The following is a 15,831-nucleotide window of genomic DNA, read 5'->3' as shown; positions in this document are numbered from 1 at the left end:
CAATGACTAAGAACACCTTCATAGCTTCAGTATCAGTTTTGGTTCAACAGAAGGACCATGGCATGACTAGAAGAGTGGAACATTCAATTCCTTCTCTTAAGTCTCTGTAGAGGACAGTTAGAGGTTGGGTTTGCCCGCATTCTGATGATTTAATCAATTTTGGCTCTGTGATAGGGTTTACCTAAAAATTCTTAAAGGATGGCATTCATATATGTTTTGGGCTAGTGAACACACAGAGGGTTCTGAGACGGTAAACCTGGAGAGCGTGTGGAAGCTCACCGTACCTCTTGCCCAACAGCTTGTACTATGTCCCTCTTCCATTCTGCTGTTGCTGACATATATCCTTCATCATAAACTAATAATAGTGAATTTCATCCCTGAGCTCTCTGAGCCCATTCAAGCAAATTGTCAAACCTGGGAGTGGGGGATTGTGGGAACCAATTAATTAGAAGAACAAGCCTTGAACTTGGAACTGATATCTGAATTGGCAGCAGTTCTGTGGGACTGAGTCCTTAAATGTGTTGAGTCTGACAGTAACTCCAGGCAATTAATGTTATTATTGGTATTTGTATAGTTAAAGAATTAGTTGGTAAAAGAGAACATCCCAGACATTTGGTGTCAGCAGTATATAGGTAAACACATCCCCAAAATTAAAATCTTATCTCTTTCAGTCATTGATTCATTCAACTAGTGTTGATGGCACTGCCTTTTCTGGCCAGACAATGCCCTTCGTGCAGTGAGTGAGCTGCTGGCCACACAGAGCTTGCATGCTAGTAGGATACAGGCATGTGAGGACTAAAGACTATTGCTGTCCAAAGTGCTCTCACTCTAGTCACTCAAAAGACCCAAATAACAATCCTATGAGGAGGTTACTGCCATTATTACCCATTTTCCGATAGGGAAATATACATAAAGAAAGTAAGGCAGGTGTCTATGATGATGGAGTTAGAAATCGGTAGAGCCCAATGCCAAACTTAAGCAATCTTTTAAAATATTTTTCAATTTATACATGTACACACATACAGAGAGAGACTCCTAGTCCCACCTGGTAATTCACTTCCTAAACACTCCTAACACTGGAGGGGCTGGGACGAGCCAAATCTAGGGACTAGAAACTCAGTTGGGGTCTCTCATGCCAGTTGCAGGGAGCCAGAAACTTCAACCAGAACTTGTTGCTTCCCGCAATGCACATCAGCAAATTGCTGGAGTCAAGAGTAGAGCCAGAACTAAATCCAGCACTCGCAAGTGGGGTACAGACACCCCAAACAGCATCCTAGTTGCTGTATAAAACACCCACCCACCCAGAGAGTGTTTATTTCAGTCACAGTGACCACGATTGCTGTGAGGGGCCAAAGTCGAAATCGGTAGACAAGTTTGGAGGTGATGATCAGAAAGACTTAACAATGGAATCTGCAACATACTGTGAATAGATATTCCATTCTACAGATGGAAACCCGAGGCTATTTCACACAGTTCAGACTGAAACCATCGTCCATTTACCTCTAAATCTCTGTGTCTTTCTACTGTCATCTCCATTTCCTATAAAAGCACAGTCTCTGCCCCTCCTCTCATTTATGATTGAGAGACTAACTGGAGATATTATTCAGAGGTAAATTTGAGAATTGGGCACCCAATTTTTTACTTCCTTTTAGAATATTTAGAATTGAAGATTAAGTAAAATAGAAACATACTAACACAAAGACCTATTCATGGTTTATTATTTTCCTTCTATAATTTAATTAAGATATATGATGTACATAAAGTAAAACAGATCTGAAGTGTATGTTTTTGGTGAATTTGGATAAATATGTACCCATACGATCAGTAGTTTAAGAAAGCTGTGTGTGTATGCATCAATGGTGTACTTAACATTCTCAACAAGGAACTAGTTTGTTTCAGGGTTAATGCTGAAGACTCTCCCACTCTATTTTCTCTCTCCCTTCCTGTTTCTCAGTTGGCATTGTTGTCTCCAGTGCACAGGGGTTGCACAGAACACCAGGTGCAGGTCGGAGAGTAAGAAAAGAAGGAAAACAAGTAAAAGAACAACTAGCCATTTTTCAAGGCTTGTTGGAGGAAAATCACATTGATGTATTTTCTGTGGCAGGGTCATGTGCCTCAGCCCACACATTAGCATGTGAACTGGCTGTTCCAGGAAGATGAGTCAGAGCTCCTCAAGAGGGTAGACTGGTGTGTTTCAGAGCTGCTGTGTAAGTGTCTCAGAAGAAAGGTGCAGTATGCTGTGTCGGTGCATCTGGCACAGTACCTTCTGGCTCTCTATGCTCACAACTCACAAGTAGCAGTCCTGAGATTTGAACTCAAGTACAGTAGACTCCCACTTCAAGAGGATGGTATGATTGGGTCTGAGTGCAGGGTTCAACAATGACCTGGGATCAGAACTGGCTTCAAATTCTGACTTTCCTACCTGTCTGCTCTATGAGCTTGGACAAGTTGCTTCTAGCGACTCTGGTTAGTCCCTTTATGCACAAAGTGGAGAAAAGTAACACCCAAGTTATTAAATCATTCTCAACTGCAGAATAGGACATGTACATGAATTTGATGAGCTCAATTCCCAGAACCAAATAAATGTTGGCTCAACACTGAACATGGCAATGGAGTGGTAGTCAGCTGTTGAGCCAGTGAGCATCGCAAGGTTTTGACTGTATACTCATATATCAATTGAAAAAATTGGGGCATGCAAACTAATACACTGAAACCTAATGTAATAAATACATTTCATGAATTAAATTATGACAGTGTGTAAACATATTCTGGCGATTACTTAAGCTACAAAATAGATGAAATATCACAGAAGTAAAATTATTCCAGATGTCTTTGTCTATCACAATGGCTTCATGCTAACACTATGAAATATATAAAATACACTAAATGTGTGTGTCATAACTTTTGATGGCCTCTAAATGGCTTTGTCTGTGGCTGTATAGCCATATATCAGTCTTCTTAACAATTTGGACTTCTTGGTTTCTCTTGCCTCGTTTGAGGAGGTGTTAACAATTTTTACCATTTAAAAGGTTGATTGGTGAAAGTATCACCATCTTATAAACTTATATCTAAATTGAAACTGCTGGAAGGACAGCACAGACCAGTGAGGGCCATCCTGCTAATCCTTTTGGTGTTAGAGAGCTCCCAGTGTCCACTCCAGAGCCCTTAGGTGATCATGACTACCTGCTGTGAGGCCCCACTCACAGATGTCCTGCCAAGCCACATGTTAAATGCTGGTAAGCTTTTATGAGTTTATTTAGCCTAAAATCATAGAGGTGACAATCTAGTATTTTCTTAAATATTCCACATGGCTCATCTTGAACATTCCTTGGAAAGTCTGTATGCTGCTAAGGAAACACTGGCTTTAATGAGGTTATATTGCCTCTGTTATCAGAGGCATTGCTCTCTGATTCAGCAGTGCGGCAGACATCAAGTGCCAGGACCATGTTCAGCCTGCAGTGGGGAGGTTTTTTGCCTCCGGTAGGTGAATAGAGCCATCCCCTCCATGCTAGGTCTCAAGTTACTCTGCTGTTTAGATGGCGATCTCAGAAATTACCAAGGTTACCCTGCCTTTGGTAACAATGGCGGGGTCACCTGGCCTTCTTCCCCCCAAAGACTTGAAGCTATCAGTTGCCCGTGGTAGACATGAAAATATCAGATCCCCTGCTCCCAAGGTTGTCAGCATCACTCTTTCACTCAGGGAATTCACAGCTTCTCCAAGGGTCCTCAGGAGCCCCTTCTTCCTTTAGCCCAGTTTTCCTGGTAGTTACCCAACAAAGCCCACAACTCTGTTGGCTCTCAGACCAGGCCCAACACACGAGAAGTGGGTGTTTCCTCTGCCCACCAGAGGCCTGGTGATTGCCAGTGCTGCCTCAAGAGAGGTGGTGAGCTGTGTGCGCTGACTGCTATCTCGCCCTTGACACGCCAAGGCAGGGTCACAACTCATGAATGTGGCCTTTCATGGCCATGGTACAGGGCCCCTATTTTTTCCTCCAGAAACCTACTTGGCTTTCAGAAGTGACAATCAAATGTGAACTTTCATGGTTTATATATAGCTCTGCCTTATAAAGCGAAATAAAAGAAGTGATTAAAATGCTATTTTACAAAATATTTTGTTTTTAAAAAGCTCCCATTGTGTGGGCAAAAAAGAAAAGTCACTGTATTCATTGTGCTGTCTAGACTCTCAAAGAGGGTAGCGTGCTGCAAATGAAGATTGCCCAGCTCCTGCCTGCTGACAAAGAGTATGAATTTGGAAGCCAACTTCAAGAAAGCCCTTTTGAACAGAAATACATTGTGGGGCTAACTATATTTAGCCCATGTCAGCATTTCCATAATAAATTAATATTGTTATGCTGTGGTAATTTCCAGATTTACTGCAGCTAGTGGTTTCATGAGGTTTCAGTTTTGTGTTAATTACTTGGAGAAATGGAGAAGTGCCACAGTGTTGTGTGTGAGGGGTGCATTGTGTCTCTGGGCCTTCTGCACGTTGAAGCCGCTACCTGTAACCAGCCCTGCCTTCCGGGACAAAGGCAATGAGCAGAGTGCTATACAATACCCAAGAAACATTTCTCTTACAATCTATAATACAGTATATTTATATTTTCTCTATAATTATTAAACATATATGTGTATATATGTATGTATGTGTATGTCTGTGTATCTGTAGAAAGCTTGGAAAACACAAAAATCAGGCCAAGAAAAATAAAAAATACGAATGTTTCCCAACCTATAAACATTTAATATATCCCCATCCTATATATAATGCACATATAAGGTGTGTTTAAGAAGTTATATACGGGCCCGGCGCGGTGGCGCAGTGGTTAAAGGTCCTCGCCTTGCACGCCCGGGATCCCATATGGGTGCCAGTTCTAATCCCGGCAGCCCCGCTTCCCTTCCAGCTCCCTGCCTGTGGCCCGGGAAAGCAGTCGAGGACAGACCAAAGCTTTGGGAACCTGCACCCGCGTGGGAGACCCGGAAGAGGCTCCTGGCTTCGGACCGGCGTAGTATCGGCCGTTGTGCTCACTTGGGGAGTGAATCATCGGACGAAAGATCTTCCTCTCTGTCTCTCCTCTCTGTATATCCGCCTTTCCAATAAAAAATAATAATAAAAATAAATCTTTTAAAAAAAAGTTATATACAAGTTCTATATAGGGTTAAAGTTACCCTTGAGATTTCTGCATCCTGGGTTTGAGGAGCAGCTTTGCTCCCAGTTCTACCTTCCCACTAAGGCACAGCCTCGACTGAATTCCTTGTTCGGACTTTGGCCTGACCCGAGCTAGTATTTTAGGCATGTAATGAGTGAACAGTACACAGGAACACTCTATCCCCACAGCCCATATCTCTCTCTCTCTCTCTCTCTCTCTCTCTTTCTCTCTCTCTCTCTTTCTCTCTCATTCTCTTTCTCTGTGTGTTTGTGTGTCTTTCAAATCAGGGGAAAAATGAACATTCGGGTAAAATATTAAGTTATATAACACTAACACAATTTGTGAGCCAGAACTTTTTAAAAAGTCTTCATTTTTTTTTAATTTGCAGCTATTTTCAGCAATGGGGTTCATTTTGCCTGCACTGGTTAAACATCCTGGTAGTTCCTTTATTTAACAGAGTGACTTGGATAGTACAGTTTTTGTTTTTTGTTTTTGTTTTTGTATTTTGGTCTTCTTTCATTTGTGAGACATGAATAAAATCAAGAACTTCAAATATCAAAGCATATATCAGATAAAATCTTTCCCAGGTTCCCAGCATCTGCAGATGAGAAAAGACAGCCAGAACTAGGTAGCTTCGCTTCCCCTCCAGCATCCTAGTTCTCTTCTCGTTCCTACGAAGCGCTGAAGTGGTCAGGAGGAAATCTCTCACCTGCCAGTGTCTATGCTGGGCTTTCTGCTCTCCTAGACTAATTACTGGTGACACTTGCTCTTGGTTCCATAGGATCTATCAGAGAGGGTGTTTTGAGACCTCAGTAACCTTGTCCTTGCTGATGTGTCTGTCCTCCAGCTGGCTACTTCCCCTTCTCTTGTTTTCGTAGAAATCCAGTAGTTCTCCTTCAGGTTCTTTAGGTCCCCATATCACACAGGATCTAAGACAACCCAGCACAGCCCTATCATCTGTGGGTCACCCAGTACCCATGGGAAAGATGGGAGTATAACAGATGGGCAATGCTGGCTGATCTCAGTGCTGCTACAGATGCCTGCTCCTCCTCCAGGCAGGTGTCACACCACTGGGTGCCACCACCTCTGCACCTCTCTGCTGTTCTCAGAGAAGCTCTACCTTCTGTTGAGCTGTGTTAGGGAGAGCTCCCCTCACACCTCTCCTGGAAGAAGTCCTGCTGTGCACAAAACGAAAATTCCATCTCTTTGTCTGACCTTCCATGTGGCTGAAAGGTTTAGATGTTGATTTATGTGTCTTCTATCACCCTTTTTACAAATTTTCCAGGGTGGTCTATTTCCAGTTCACTTCAGTATCTTATATCTTTCATCTTTAGATCTCAGCCAAAATGTCCATTTTCACGTTCCGTCATGTGCCTCATCCTTAAGTCTGTCCATTCAGTAGACATTCCCTGAGTGCAAACAACCTGCCAGATGCTGAGTTTGGCACCAAAAATAATCACAACAATTTTTGCCTTATGGGGCTCACATTCAAATTGAGGAAACCGATGTGTTAACACAAAATGGCGGTGCTATGTCATAAATGCTGTGATGGAGGGAAACCCAGGTTGCTGTGTGAGCAAAAGACTCTGTCTGGGTTGTGGGTGGGATTGGGAGGGTGGAAGCAGAAATATCTTCAGCAATAGCCTTCCCAGGCAGTTGATAAATCTCTGGCCCAAGTTTAACTATCAAGTGAGTAATTTTTAAGAAGCGAAATAACCTCTATTTAAACCTTCTGTTGCTGGTGTTTGTTTCTCAGTAATTTATTTTTGAAACAAACAAAGGTAATGAGAAGAAAGGAAAGGAGAATTCCCTGGTGTCTGCCATTTGTCCACACATCTGTTACAAAGAAGAAAATAACATTTCTGGAGTCCCTTCCTTAATTCAAGTTTCCTGGCTCCCACCCAAAAGGCAATAATCCTCAAACACTGGCTGTCTCAGCCCAGCAAGGCAGGGCACTCCCCACAGGCATTTGCAAGATTCAGAGTGGAAGGCCAGAGATATAGTCCCCTCTGGAAGCATAAGTCATGGACCAAGCAAGGACAAAATGAGGATGGGGAGCAAAGCTGACCGTGGTAATTGCTGAGAGCCTTCTAAGAAGACAAACTTGCTTTAAGGGAATTGACCTTTGGTTTGTAGGAATGTGCATATGGTACAGTAGTTGTCAGCCCGGGTCTCAGTGCCTGGTTTTGAGCTCCAGATCTGTTCCTATTCCAGCTTCCTGCTAATGTGCACTGCAGGAGACATGATAGTTCAAGGATCTGGGTCCCTGCCACCCACACTGGGAGATCCAGATTGAGTTCTGGGCCAGATAGCTAATGTAAGCATTTGAGGGATGAGCCAATAGGTAAGTGATATACCTTCTGACTGTCTGTCTGTCTGTCTCTCTCTGTCTGTCTCTCTCTTTAAACAAAAGAAGGTAGCATGTGAAAGGAAGTGTTCTGCCGCATGTTTGGGTAAGCAAAGCCCTTCATATACCCCTGCGTGGAGCAGCAGCCACCCACAAAGCTGTGTTGCCTGCTCACCTTGGCAGTAAAGGCCTCTCCACAAAGCCCCTGTTAATTTTGGCCCTTTCTCCCTGGTTTCCCAGCCAACAGGATTCCACATGTCTTTCCTACATCAGCCTGCTGTTTCCTCCTGCTGTCAATGTTCTGGTGACTCTAAGTGTATCTGGTCTCCCAGGCAGTACTTTCTCCTCTGTGGAGGACTGAGAAAATAGATCTTTCGTTGAGAATGTTCATGCTCTCCTGGGGGAAGAATCAATCCTGACAAGATTGGAAATTTGTATATATGACAGTAAATTAAAGTTACCAGGTTTCTTAACCTTTCAGTAACTACTGAAAAGAAGGTACCCACCTCCAGCATCACACTTAGGTATCTCATTCTATTTTGGCTTTGGTAAATGTCAGTTCCAGTCTATGATGAGAAAACCATACATGTTGAGTGTTATGCTCAGCACACAAAAGAGACTTGAAGGTTTTGGAATATTCTAGATGCTGAGACTTGGTTGTTAACAAAGCCCTGCTCCTTATGTGGCTTGGATTCCAGCTGAGGGAAGTAGAAAAAAGCAGGAATTGAACATATAAACCAGCCTTTGGCATGCCAGTCGTCATCAATGACCTAAAGGCCCATCAGTTAGTCACAATGAAGTGGCTGGAAGGACACTGGGATATGTTTTTTTTTTTAAAGATTTATTTATTTTTATTACAAAACCAGATATACAGAGAGGAGAGACAGAGAGGAGAGACAGAGAGGAAGATCTTCCGTCCAATGATTCACTCCCTAAGTGAGCACAACAGCCTGTGCTGTGCTGATCTGGAGCCAGGAGCCAGAAACTTCTTTCCGGGTCTCCAACAGGGGTGTAGGGTCCCAAGGCTTTCGGCTGTCCTCAACTGCCTTCCCAGCCACAAGCAGGGAGCTGGATGGGAAGTAGAGCTGCCAGGTTCAGAACCGGCGCCCATATGGGATCCTGGCGCGCTCAAGGCTAGGATTTTAGCCTTTAGGCCACTGCACCGGGCCCTGGGATATGTTTTGAAGATGCTCAAGTTGCTCTAACCTTCTGTGTGTTAGTCATCTTTCTATGTTTTCCTCCCTTTCTAGTATGTGAGTTTCACTAAAGGAACTAGCATGTCTTATGCAAATCAGTATTTCTAGTATACTATCTGGGACGTGGTGAGTAATTCATAAAGTGTGGTGGAATTGGAAGCTGTACACAGAAAACCCTAGAATAGCCACCTCTTTAAAGTTCAACACATGTTTGCAAGCTAGGGCTTATTTGATGGAGCCTTTTTTTGTGCTATTGCTTACAGTTTCCCTGCAGTCAGGTCTTCTGGGTGCCAAAGTTTGGGTTTACTTCATTGCCCTTAACTTTTCTCTCTCTTTCACCACTTTGGAGGACTGCCCAAAGAAATTTTACCCTTCTGTGGATGTAATAATGGAACCACTGCTAACTGTGGCTGATGTTGTCACATACGCTGTGGCACATCTACCCAGATGCTGCAATATATCATCCGTGCGTGTGTGTGTGTGTGTGTGTGTGTGTGTGTGTGTGTGTAAGAGAGAGAGAGAGAGAGAGAGACTGGAATGTCCTGAAGCCACAAACAAGAAGGTGAATTAGACCCAGGCCAGAGTCTCTGATTTTTATTCAGAACTCAGGGATTGCTGCTAAAAGAGCTGAAGGCAAATTGAAGAAGTCTCAACTATTCTGTCTCGATTACAAGTGTGAAGTTGGCTACATCTAGTCATAGTCTCTAGTTAGTGTATTCATTGGCTGATTGTACAGAGGGGAAATAGCTGCTCACACTGATCCCTAGAGTCCATTACTCAGACCTTTGGGTTCTTTATTCCCTGGAATCTCATCACAGAGGTCTTTATTAGCCTAGGATTTGAGATCATGTATGTGACTGTAAATATTCAGTGTGTTTTATTCTTCATGTCCCAGTTGAAAAACATTGTATGCCCACTTTTAAAGGGAAGTAAATTCTAATTAGGGCATCCTTCCCTGTGATGAACCTCACTGTGGCCCTAAGCTTTCCAACTCAGTCCTCTGCATGTTTTCTGTTTTACAGGAGGCAATGGCCAGAATGAGCAAAGTTGGAAAAGTCGTGTTTCCAAGACATGAGGATAAAAAGTAAGTTTATTTTTTCATATACACTTTACAAAGGAATGAGAACATACAACACATGCAATTGCAAATCTGGAGTAGATTTTACAAGCGAATCCCTCCAGTCCTTTCGTGTAATACTTGAGCAAACTAGGTTTTAGAGAGCTAAAGTCCCTTCAGTTACCTAAAGATTGTGCAGGGATAGAACCCCATCAGAAGAGCCAGAGGTCAAATGCAAACTGAATTCCCACATCAGTACCCACCCCCCACTCCACCCCCAGCTCTCACACAGCAAATCTGTTCTTCTCCATTCTAAAATGGGATTTTTTCATGTCTCCTTCCAAAGGACCGGGTAACCTCTGTCCCTTCTTTCACCTTTGGCCACATTTGGCATTGAGAGCCAGAAAAGGAATGTGGGCAATGATTTAATCCCAGTTGGACCAAATATTTTTGAGCCTCTGCTATATTCAAGGAATTATGCTGCGCACAAGGTAGGATTTAGAGGAGAATATGATAGTCTCTTTTATCCACATCAATCATTTCAGAACAGGATACACTATATAAGAGAAATATTATCAGGTGAGAAAATAGCTCAGAAAAGAAATGTGACAATGTAAGGTAAGGTAAAACTTTTTTGAATGGAGGAAAAGTCTAATGGACTTTAAGACATTATTTATTTGATAAGCAGAGAGAACAATGGATGGAAGGAGAAACACACAAAGACCCCAACTGCTGGTTCAGTCCTTCAAGGCTCACCGCAGTGCCAGCTGAGAGTCAAAGCTCGGAGGTGGGAACTCAGTCCAGTTTCACAGAGTGGGTGGCAGAAACCCCATTACTTGAGCCATCACCACAGCACCCCCACCCCAGAATCTGCATTAGCAGGAAATGAGAGTTAGGGTCATGTGGGGACCACCAACCCCAGATACTCTGATGGGGACTTGGGCCAAACCCCAGCCTCCTAGATGACTATGAATGTTTTAAAGTAAAGTGCTAGACAGACGAAGGTAGGTAAGAACTAAAAGTGAGCATGGTTTATTGAGTTAAACACTAACAACTCATGGTTTTGAAGCACAGAGTATGATATGGAGAAGGGCAGGAAGTGGCACGGGGTAGGGTGGCCGGGAAGGATGAGGTCGGCTCCTCAAGGGTTTGGAGACCATGCTCAAGAGGCTCAAACCTTCTCCTCCAGGCTAGACAGTGAATCTGAAGTAGTGGTGAGACTTGCTGAAGTACAGTTCACATGCAGATGTTAGAAGGATCTTTTGAAGAGCCAATTTAAAATGGCTAAGGGTAGAAGTAGACCACATTGAAAGCTTTTAAAAATAATACTAAACTGAGGAAGTGGGGAAGAGTAGAAGTTGCCCCTATGAAGTCACTCGTAGTGACTTTTAAGATGAAGTAAATGATTTAAAATTTTTAGGAAAGTACCAGAGTACTGCAGAAAGCCCATGGAAGAATGAAATTAGATTAGTTTGTTTTGGTACATTAAAAAAAAAAAATCTATGTACAGTTTTTCACAATACATGTTTCCACTCAGGTTTTGAAGCACACTCATACTTTAGGTTTTAGGACACAAAAAGAAATTTTACTTCACACTTGACAGGCAAAGGTGCTAAGACCTTGGAACATCACTGGTTTTTAACAGAGTTGGAAATTCTCCAGAAAAATGTCATGCAATTTCTTTGCATTTTCTTTTGTTGTTGTTTCTGATGTCTTTTTAGATTTTGAAGTTTGTGTAAAGGGAACAGATTTCATGTGTTTCATATATACAGCTTTAAGAGCATGTTAATACCCCCACCCTACCCTGACACCCACCCACACTCCTCCTTCCTTTCCATTTTTCTTTTAATTTTTACAGTGTGGTTTTTTTTTTTTCCCCAAATGCACTCAGGCTGTGGCCCTTCTGAGTGGATCCCTCTTTAAAATCAGAGGTCAAAGGAATGGGTCCTTGCCCCAGGGAGCTCAGCTTAGGAGCATGGAGAGCCCAGAGTTTTTATGCGCACTAGAAGCCCCAGGCTGCCACCCTGCTCTGTTTCCTGAGGGACACTGATGAGTCCCTCTCCTTCTTTTTCTTCTTTTTTGAAATAAGAAACAGATGATACTTCTCTATGGCTTCCCTCTCCCTCCCTAGACTTTTGAGGGAAGGTTGTTTTGAAGTTCTTTCAGTAAACTCCATGTGTTCTTTTTGGAAAGCATCCTTGGCTTCTGGCTGGCAGCTGGCAGCTGGCAGCTGTGCTTTGGGAAGAGTCAGACACACACAGTGCGATATCGCCATCTGCAGGTGGAACACGGCATTGCAAGTAGAAACAGCCAGCCAGTTTCGTTTCCAGTTCTTTTCTCACATCTCGTTGCTTCGAATCCCATCATTAACTGTACAAGACATCTACTTGGGTCTGTGCCACACAGAAGCGGATGCAGAGATGGAGAGAATTTGGAAGAGAAGGGCTGTGGCACATTTAAAACAGTTAGGGTCATGGAAAGCTTAATCTCGTGACTGTAGTTCCATAAGCAAATTTTTAGGATGATCTCAAACCTTGACATTATGTCTACACCAGATTTAGATAGTTCTAGAAACATCACTTTTGTGGAACATTTATGCATTAAAACATTGGTGATAAAGTAAAGTGGCAGACTATAGAAGGAAGTGCAAATCATCAGTCTGCTAAAGGATTAATCAGAATATATAGAGAATTCTTAAATCTCAACAGCAACAGAAAAACAGACAATTCAAAACTCGCCAAGAACTTCAACCAGTGATTCTCCAGAAAGGACATACAAGTGGCCAAGAAGCACTTGAGAATATATTTGATATCATGAATTGTGAGAGAAATTTAAATCAGCAACACCAGCTAACATCTCATATGAATTAGGACAGCTGCAACACAGTCACTTGTGTTGGCATGGCTATGAGAGACTGGAGCCCCTGGGCACTGTGGTTGAACATGTGGAATGATACAGATGCTATATGAAACAGGGTGGCAATTCCTCAAAACACTAAGAACGGAATCAACATATGACCCTATATGCAGCCTCCCGGCCCCAAGTGAAAGAAGCTCATTGAAAAAAAGATTTGTATTCCATGTTCAGAGTGGCATGATTCACAAAGATAAAACCATAAGAACAGTCTAATCTTTATAAATGGATGCAAATATAAGCAAATAATAATAAAATGCATATGATAGAACATTATCTAGTCTTACAAAGGAAGGAAATTGGGCCTGATGTGGTAGCGTAGTGGCTAAAGTCCTCGCCTTGCACACACCAGGATCCCATATGGGTGCTGGTTTTAATCTTGGCAGCCCTGCTTTCCATCCAGCTCCCTACTTGTGGCCTGGGAAAGCAGTCAAGGGCAGCCCAAAGCCTTGGGCACCTGCTCGTTCATGGAAGACCTGGAAGAGGCTCCTGGCTCCTGGCTTCGGATCGGCATAGCTCTGACTGTTGGGGCTGCTTGGGTAGTGAGAGAGCAGATGGAAGGTCTTCTCTGTCTTTTCTCTTCTCTGTATATCTGCCTTCCCAATAAAAATAAATAAATCTTTTTTAAAAAAAAAACAAAGGAAGGAAATTCCAACAACACGGATGCCACTTATAATGAATAAGCTAACTGCAGAATCAGGAAGATGCCCCTGTGATCTCACTCACAGGTAAGATCAGCAGTGAACACAGCGGCAGCAAAGCGGTCGATGTTGAAGTTGGAATTGTTGAAGTGTGTGAGAAGCAGTCCTGACCCTTCCTTGCTGGAAGGTTTCCGATTCCATATCAAGAAGTTGATCGTACAGAGTGAAAGGATTCTTTAGCATTATATTGCCTTAGAATTGACATTAGAAAGAGACAGTCAACCCTAAATGTAATAAATGCACAGGCATAAAAAGTGGGTTTTAGCAGTACCTGTATATGAAGGGAACTCAAAAGGCTTGTTGAAAATTGAAAAGATACTCATTTTAGTGTCAGAAAATGTGGAAATCAGCACATAGTTTTCTCATTAGTATGCATTTCCACAAAATTCTGAAAAGCCTTCATATGTGCAGATTTCAAATTTTTATATCAGATTAAAAAATCTTTCATAAAATTTTGAACACCTTTGTTGTGTATTATTTATTACATAATAGGTACTTATAATTGAGCACAGTTCCAAGTATCTTCCACATGTTTAATTCATGTAACAGCTTTCACCAGGAAGATCTGGTAGTCGTCTTCATTTACAGATGAGGAAATTCATACACAGATTGATTAAGTCCGTGTTCAAGGTCACACAACTTGTCTAGGGCCCGGCTAGTCTTCAGAGTCAGGCGTCAGAGTCTACCTCTCAGCCTTGTGTCTGACCCCGTAATATCTCTTAAGTAACCAGACTACCTACAGTAGACTGTTGAGAGGCTGACCCCTGTGGCCATGGCTCTGAGTGAGAGGTTCTGTGTGCACACAGATAGATCACTCCTTCAACCTCCCTTTCCTGCCCACAAACCTGTATGAAAGCTCCTTCATGAGGATTGCTTTTCAGAGCATCCTGGAATCTGCTAAGACAGGTAAAACTAGCCTCATCAAGCCCGCTCCCTCAGCCCAGCAGTACTAGGGGAAAGCTGCAAGCCTGCCATGTCCTTTGTCCAGGTTGTTTGTGAGCCCCTTCAAGAGTGTGATGCCTAAGCAGCTCTGGTGGCTCTGCTCTTTGATCCATGACCAATACCAGGTTCAACAGGTCTCACCTGACAAGTCAGATGGAGAGGACTGGTGGAGGTGAGGTCCTAAAAGGCAGGGCACAGCTTCAGGAAAGTCATCAGTCAATTCCTGTAGGATTTTACTGCAGATAAAGCAGTTTGCAAGAAATCTAAAAATGGGACTCCAGAAAAGTGGTTAAAATGTCTTTTCTGTGGTCAGGCTTTGGTTTTACACCAGCCATTAAACCTGGGACTAGTCATACAGGAAATAGTTATTGAAAATGGGCTAGGAAATGGTTAGTGTTAAAGCCATGCCTTTCAGTAAGGAAGACTTTGAAGACAAATTTAAACCTGCAACTTTTCCAGGCTATAGCTATTCTGCTCTGTGTAGGTCATTCTGAGCAAGCCCATGTCCTGATTTTGACAATGGAGGCAATAACACATCATGTAAGTAGAACACTGACTAGTCCACTACCTAAGCATGCTAAGTGGGAGGCTTCAGTCTAAATATGAGGGCTACCTTTCCATCCTTCCACATGTATGGGAAGCCATGCAATACTTGTCTTGAAATCTTTCAACTCTTTATTTTTTCTCTTGCAGGTTTTATGACAAGAAATATCGAGTATTCCTGAAGCTGGTTGAACACCAGAAAGAGTACGCGGCAATCATGCATGGGGACTGAACAATGCATTGGCTGCACTGGGTACCTCCATCATTTCATTTCTTACTGAGGCCCTTTTGATATCATATCATGATTTCTGCATTGTATGCCAATAAAGAAAACTACATATGCAAACAGCACTGGAGTCTTCCATTTAAAAATAGTACAGCTTATTGGCAGTTTCTGCATAGATTCCTTCTTGGTGCCAGAAATTTCACATAAAGTCACGGGGTCCTCTATGGGACTCAACCTTGGACATCACTTGATGCGGAAGTAATTGTGCATGCTAATTGATTCAGTGTTGGCTGCTAAATGAAAGCAAGAGTATTCCATTGCTTTGAATAGAATTTCTAACGTTTATTCCCTGTCCTTTGTGACATTTTTCCAAATTAGGATCACCTCTGGGGTTGTATTTTGCACTTAATTGTACAATCATTATTTTTTAATCATTATATTAAAGATAGGTATAGGTAGGAACCATCAGTGGATCCAGGAGGAAATTTCGACGAATAACAGGATGCATGCGTGGTCTTAAAATGTCTCTTCCCAGACTGTTTATTAGTTGCAAGAGTAAAAAGAATGTTAGCTATACAGGGAAGAAATAGGACAAGCTCTTGGGTGACCAAAATTAACTTCAGATGGGTAAATGGACATGATGTGCTTCCAGATGTGATGGCCTGACAAGGGAAGAACATCTCCCTGGCTGGGAACTCAGAGTCTGAATCCAATCATGAGGAAACATCAGACAAACCCCAAATGAGGAGCATTCTCCAGCTT

General features: G+C 42.6%; 1 protein-coding gene across 2 annotated transcripts in view; it reads left to right on the top strand.

Moving 5' to 3' along the window:
- Positions 1-15,184, top strand: part of FGGY (FGGY carbohydrate kinase domain containing) — a 395,820-nt gene extending 380,636 nt beyond the window's left edge. For both annotated transcript variants that reach the window (XM_040978475.1, XM_040978474.1), the window contains 2 exons: positions 9,710-9,771; positions 14,994-15,184. In XM_040978475.1, the coding sequence (XP_040834409.1) occupies positions 9,710-9,771; positions 14,994-15,075 (144 nt within the window). In that variant the 3' untranslated portion in view covers positions 15,076-15,184. The remainder of the gene's footprint in view (positions 1-9,709; positions 9,772-14,993) is intronic.
- The last annotated feature ends 647 nt before the right edge of the window (positions 15,185-15,831 follow it).

The sequence above is a fragment of the Ochotona curzoniae genome, unplaced genomic scaffold (assembly GCF_017591425.1).
Source record: "Ochotona curzoniae isolate NIBS_2020 unplaced genomic scaffold, NIBS_Ocur_1.0 contig_291, whole genome shotgun sequence".
NCBI lineage: Eukaryota > Metazoa > Chordata > Mammalia > Lagomorpha > Ochotonidae > Ochotona > Ochotona curzoniae.
The sequence above is the reverse complement of the archived record's forward strand: the minus strand, read 5'-3'. Positions and strand labels throughout refer to the sequence as shown.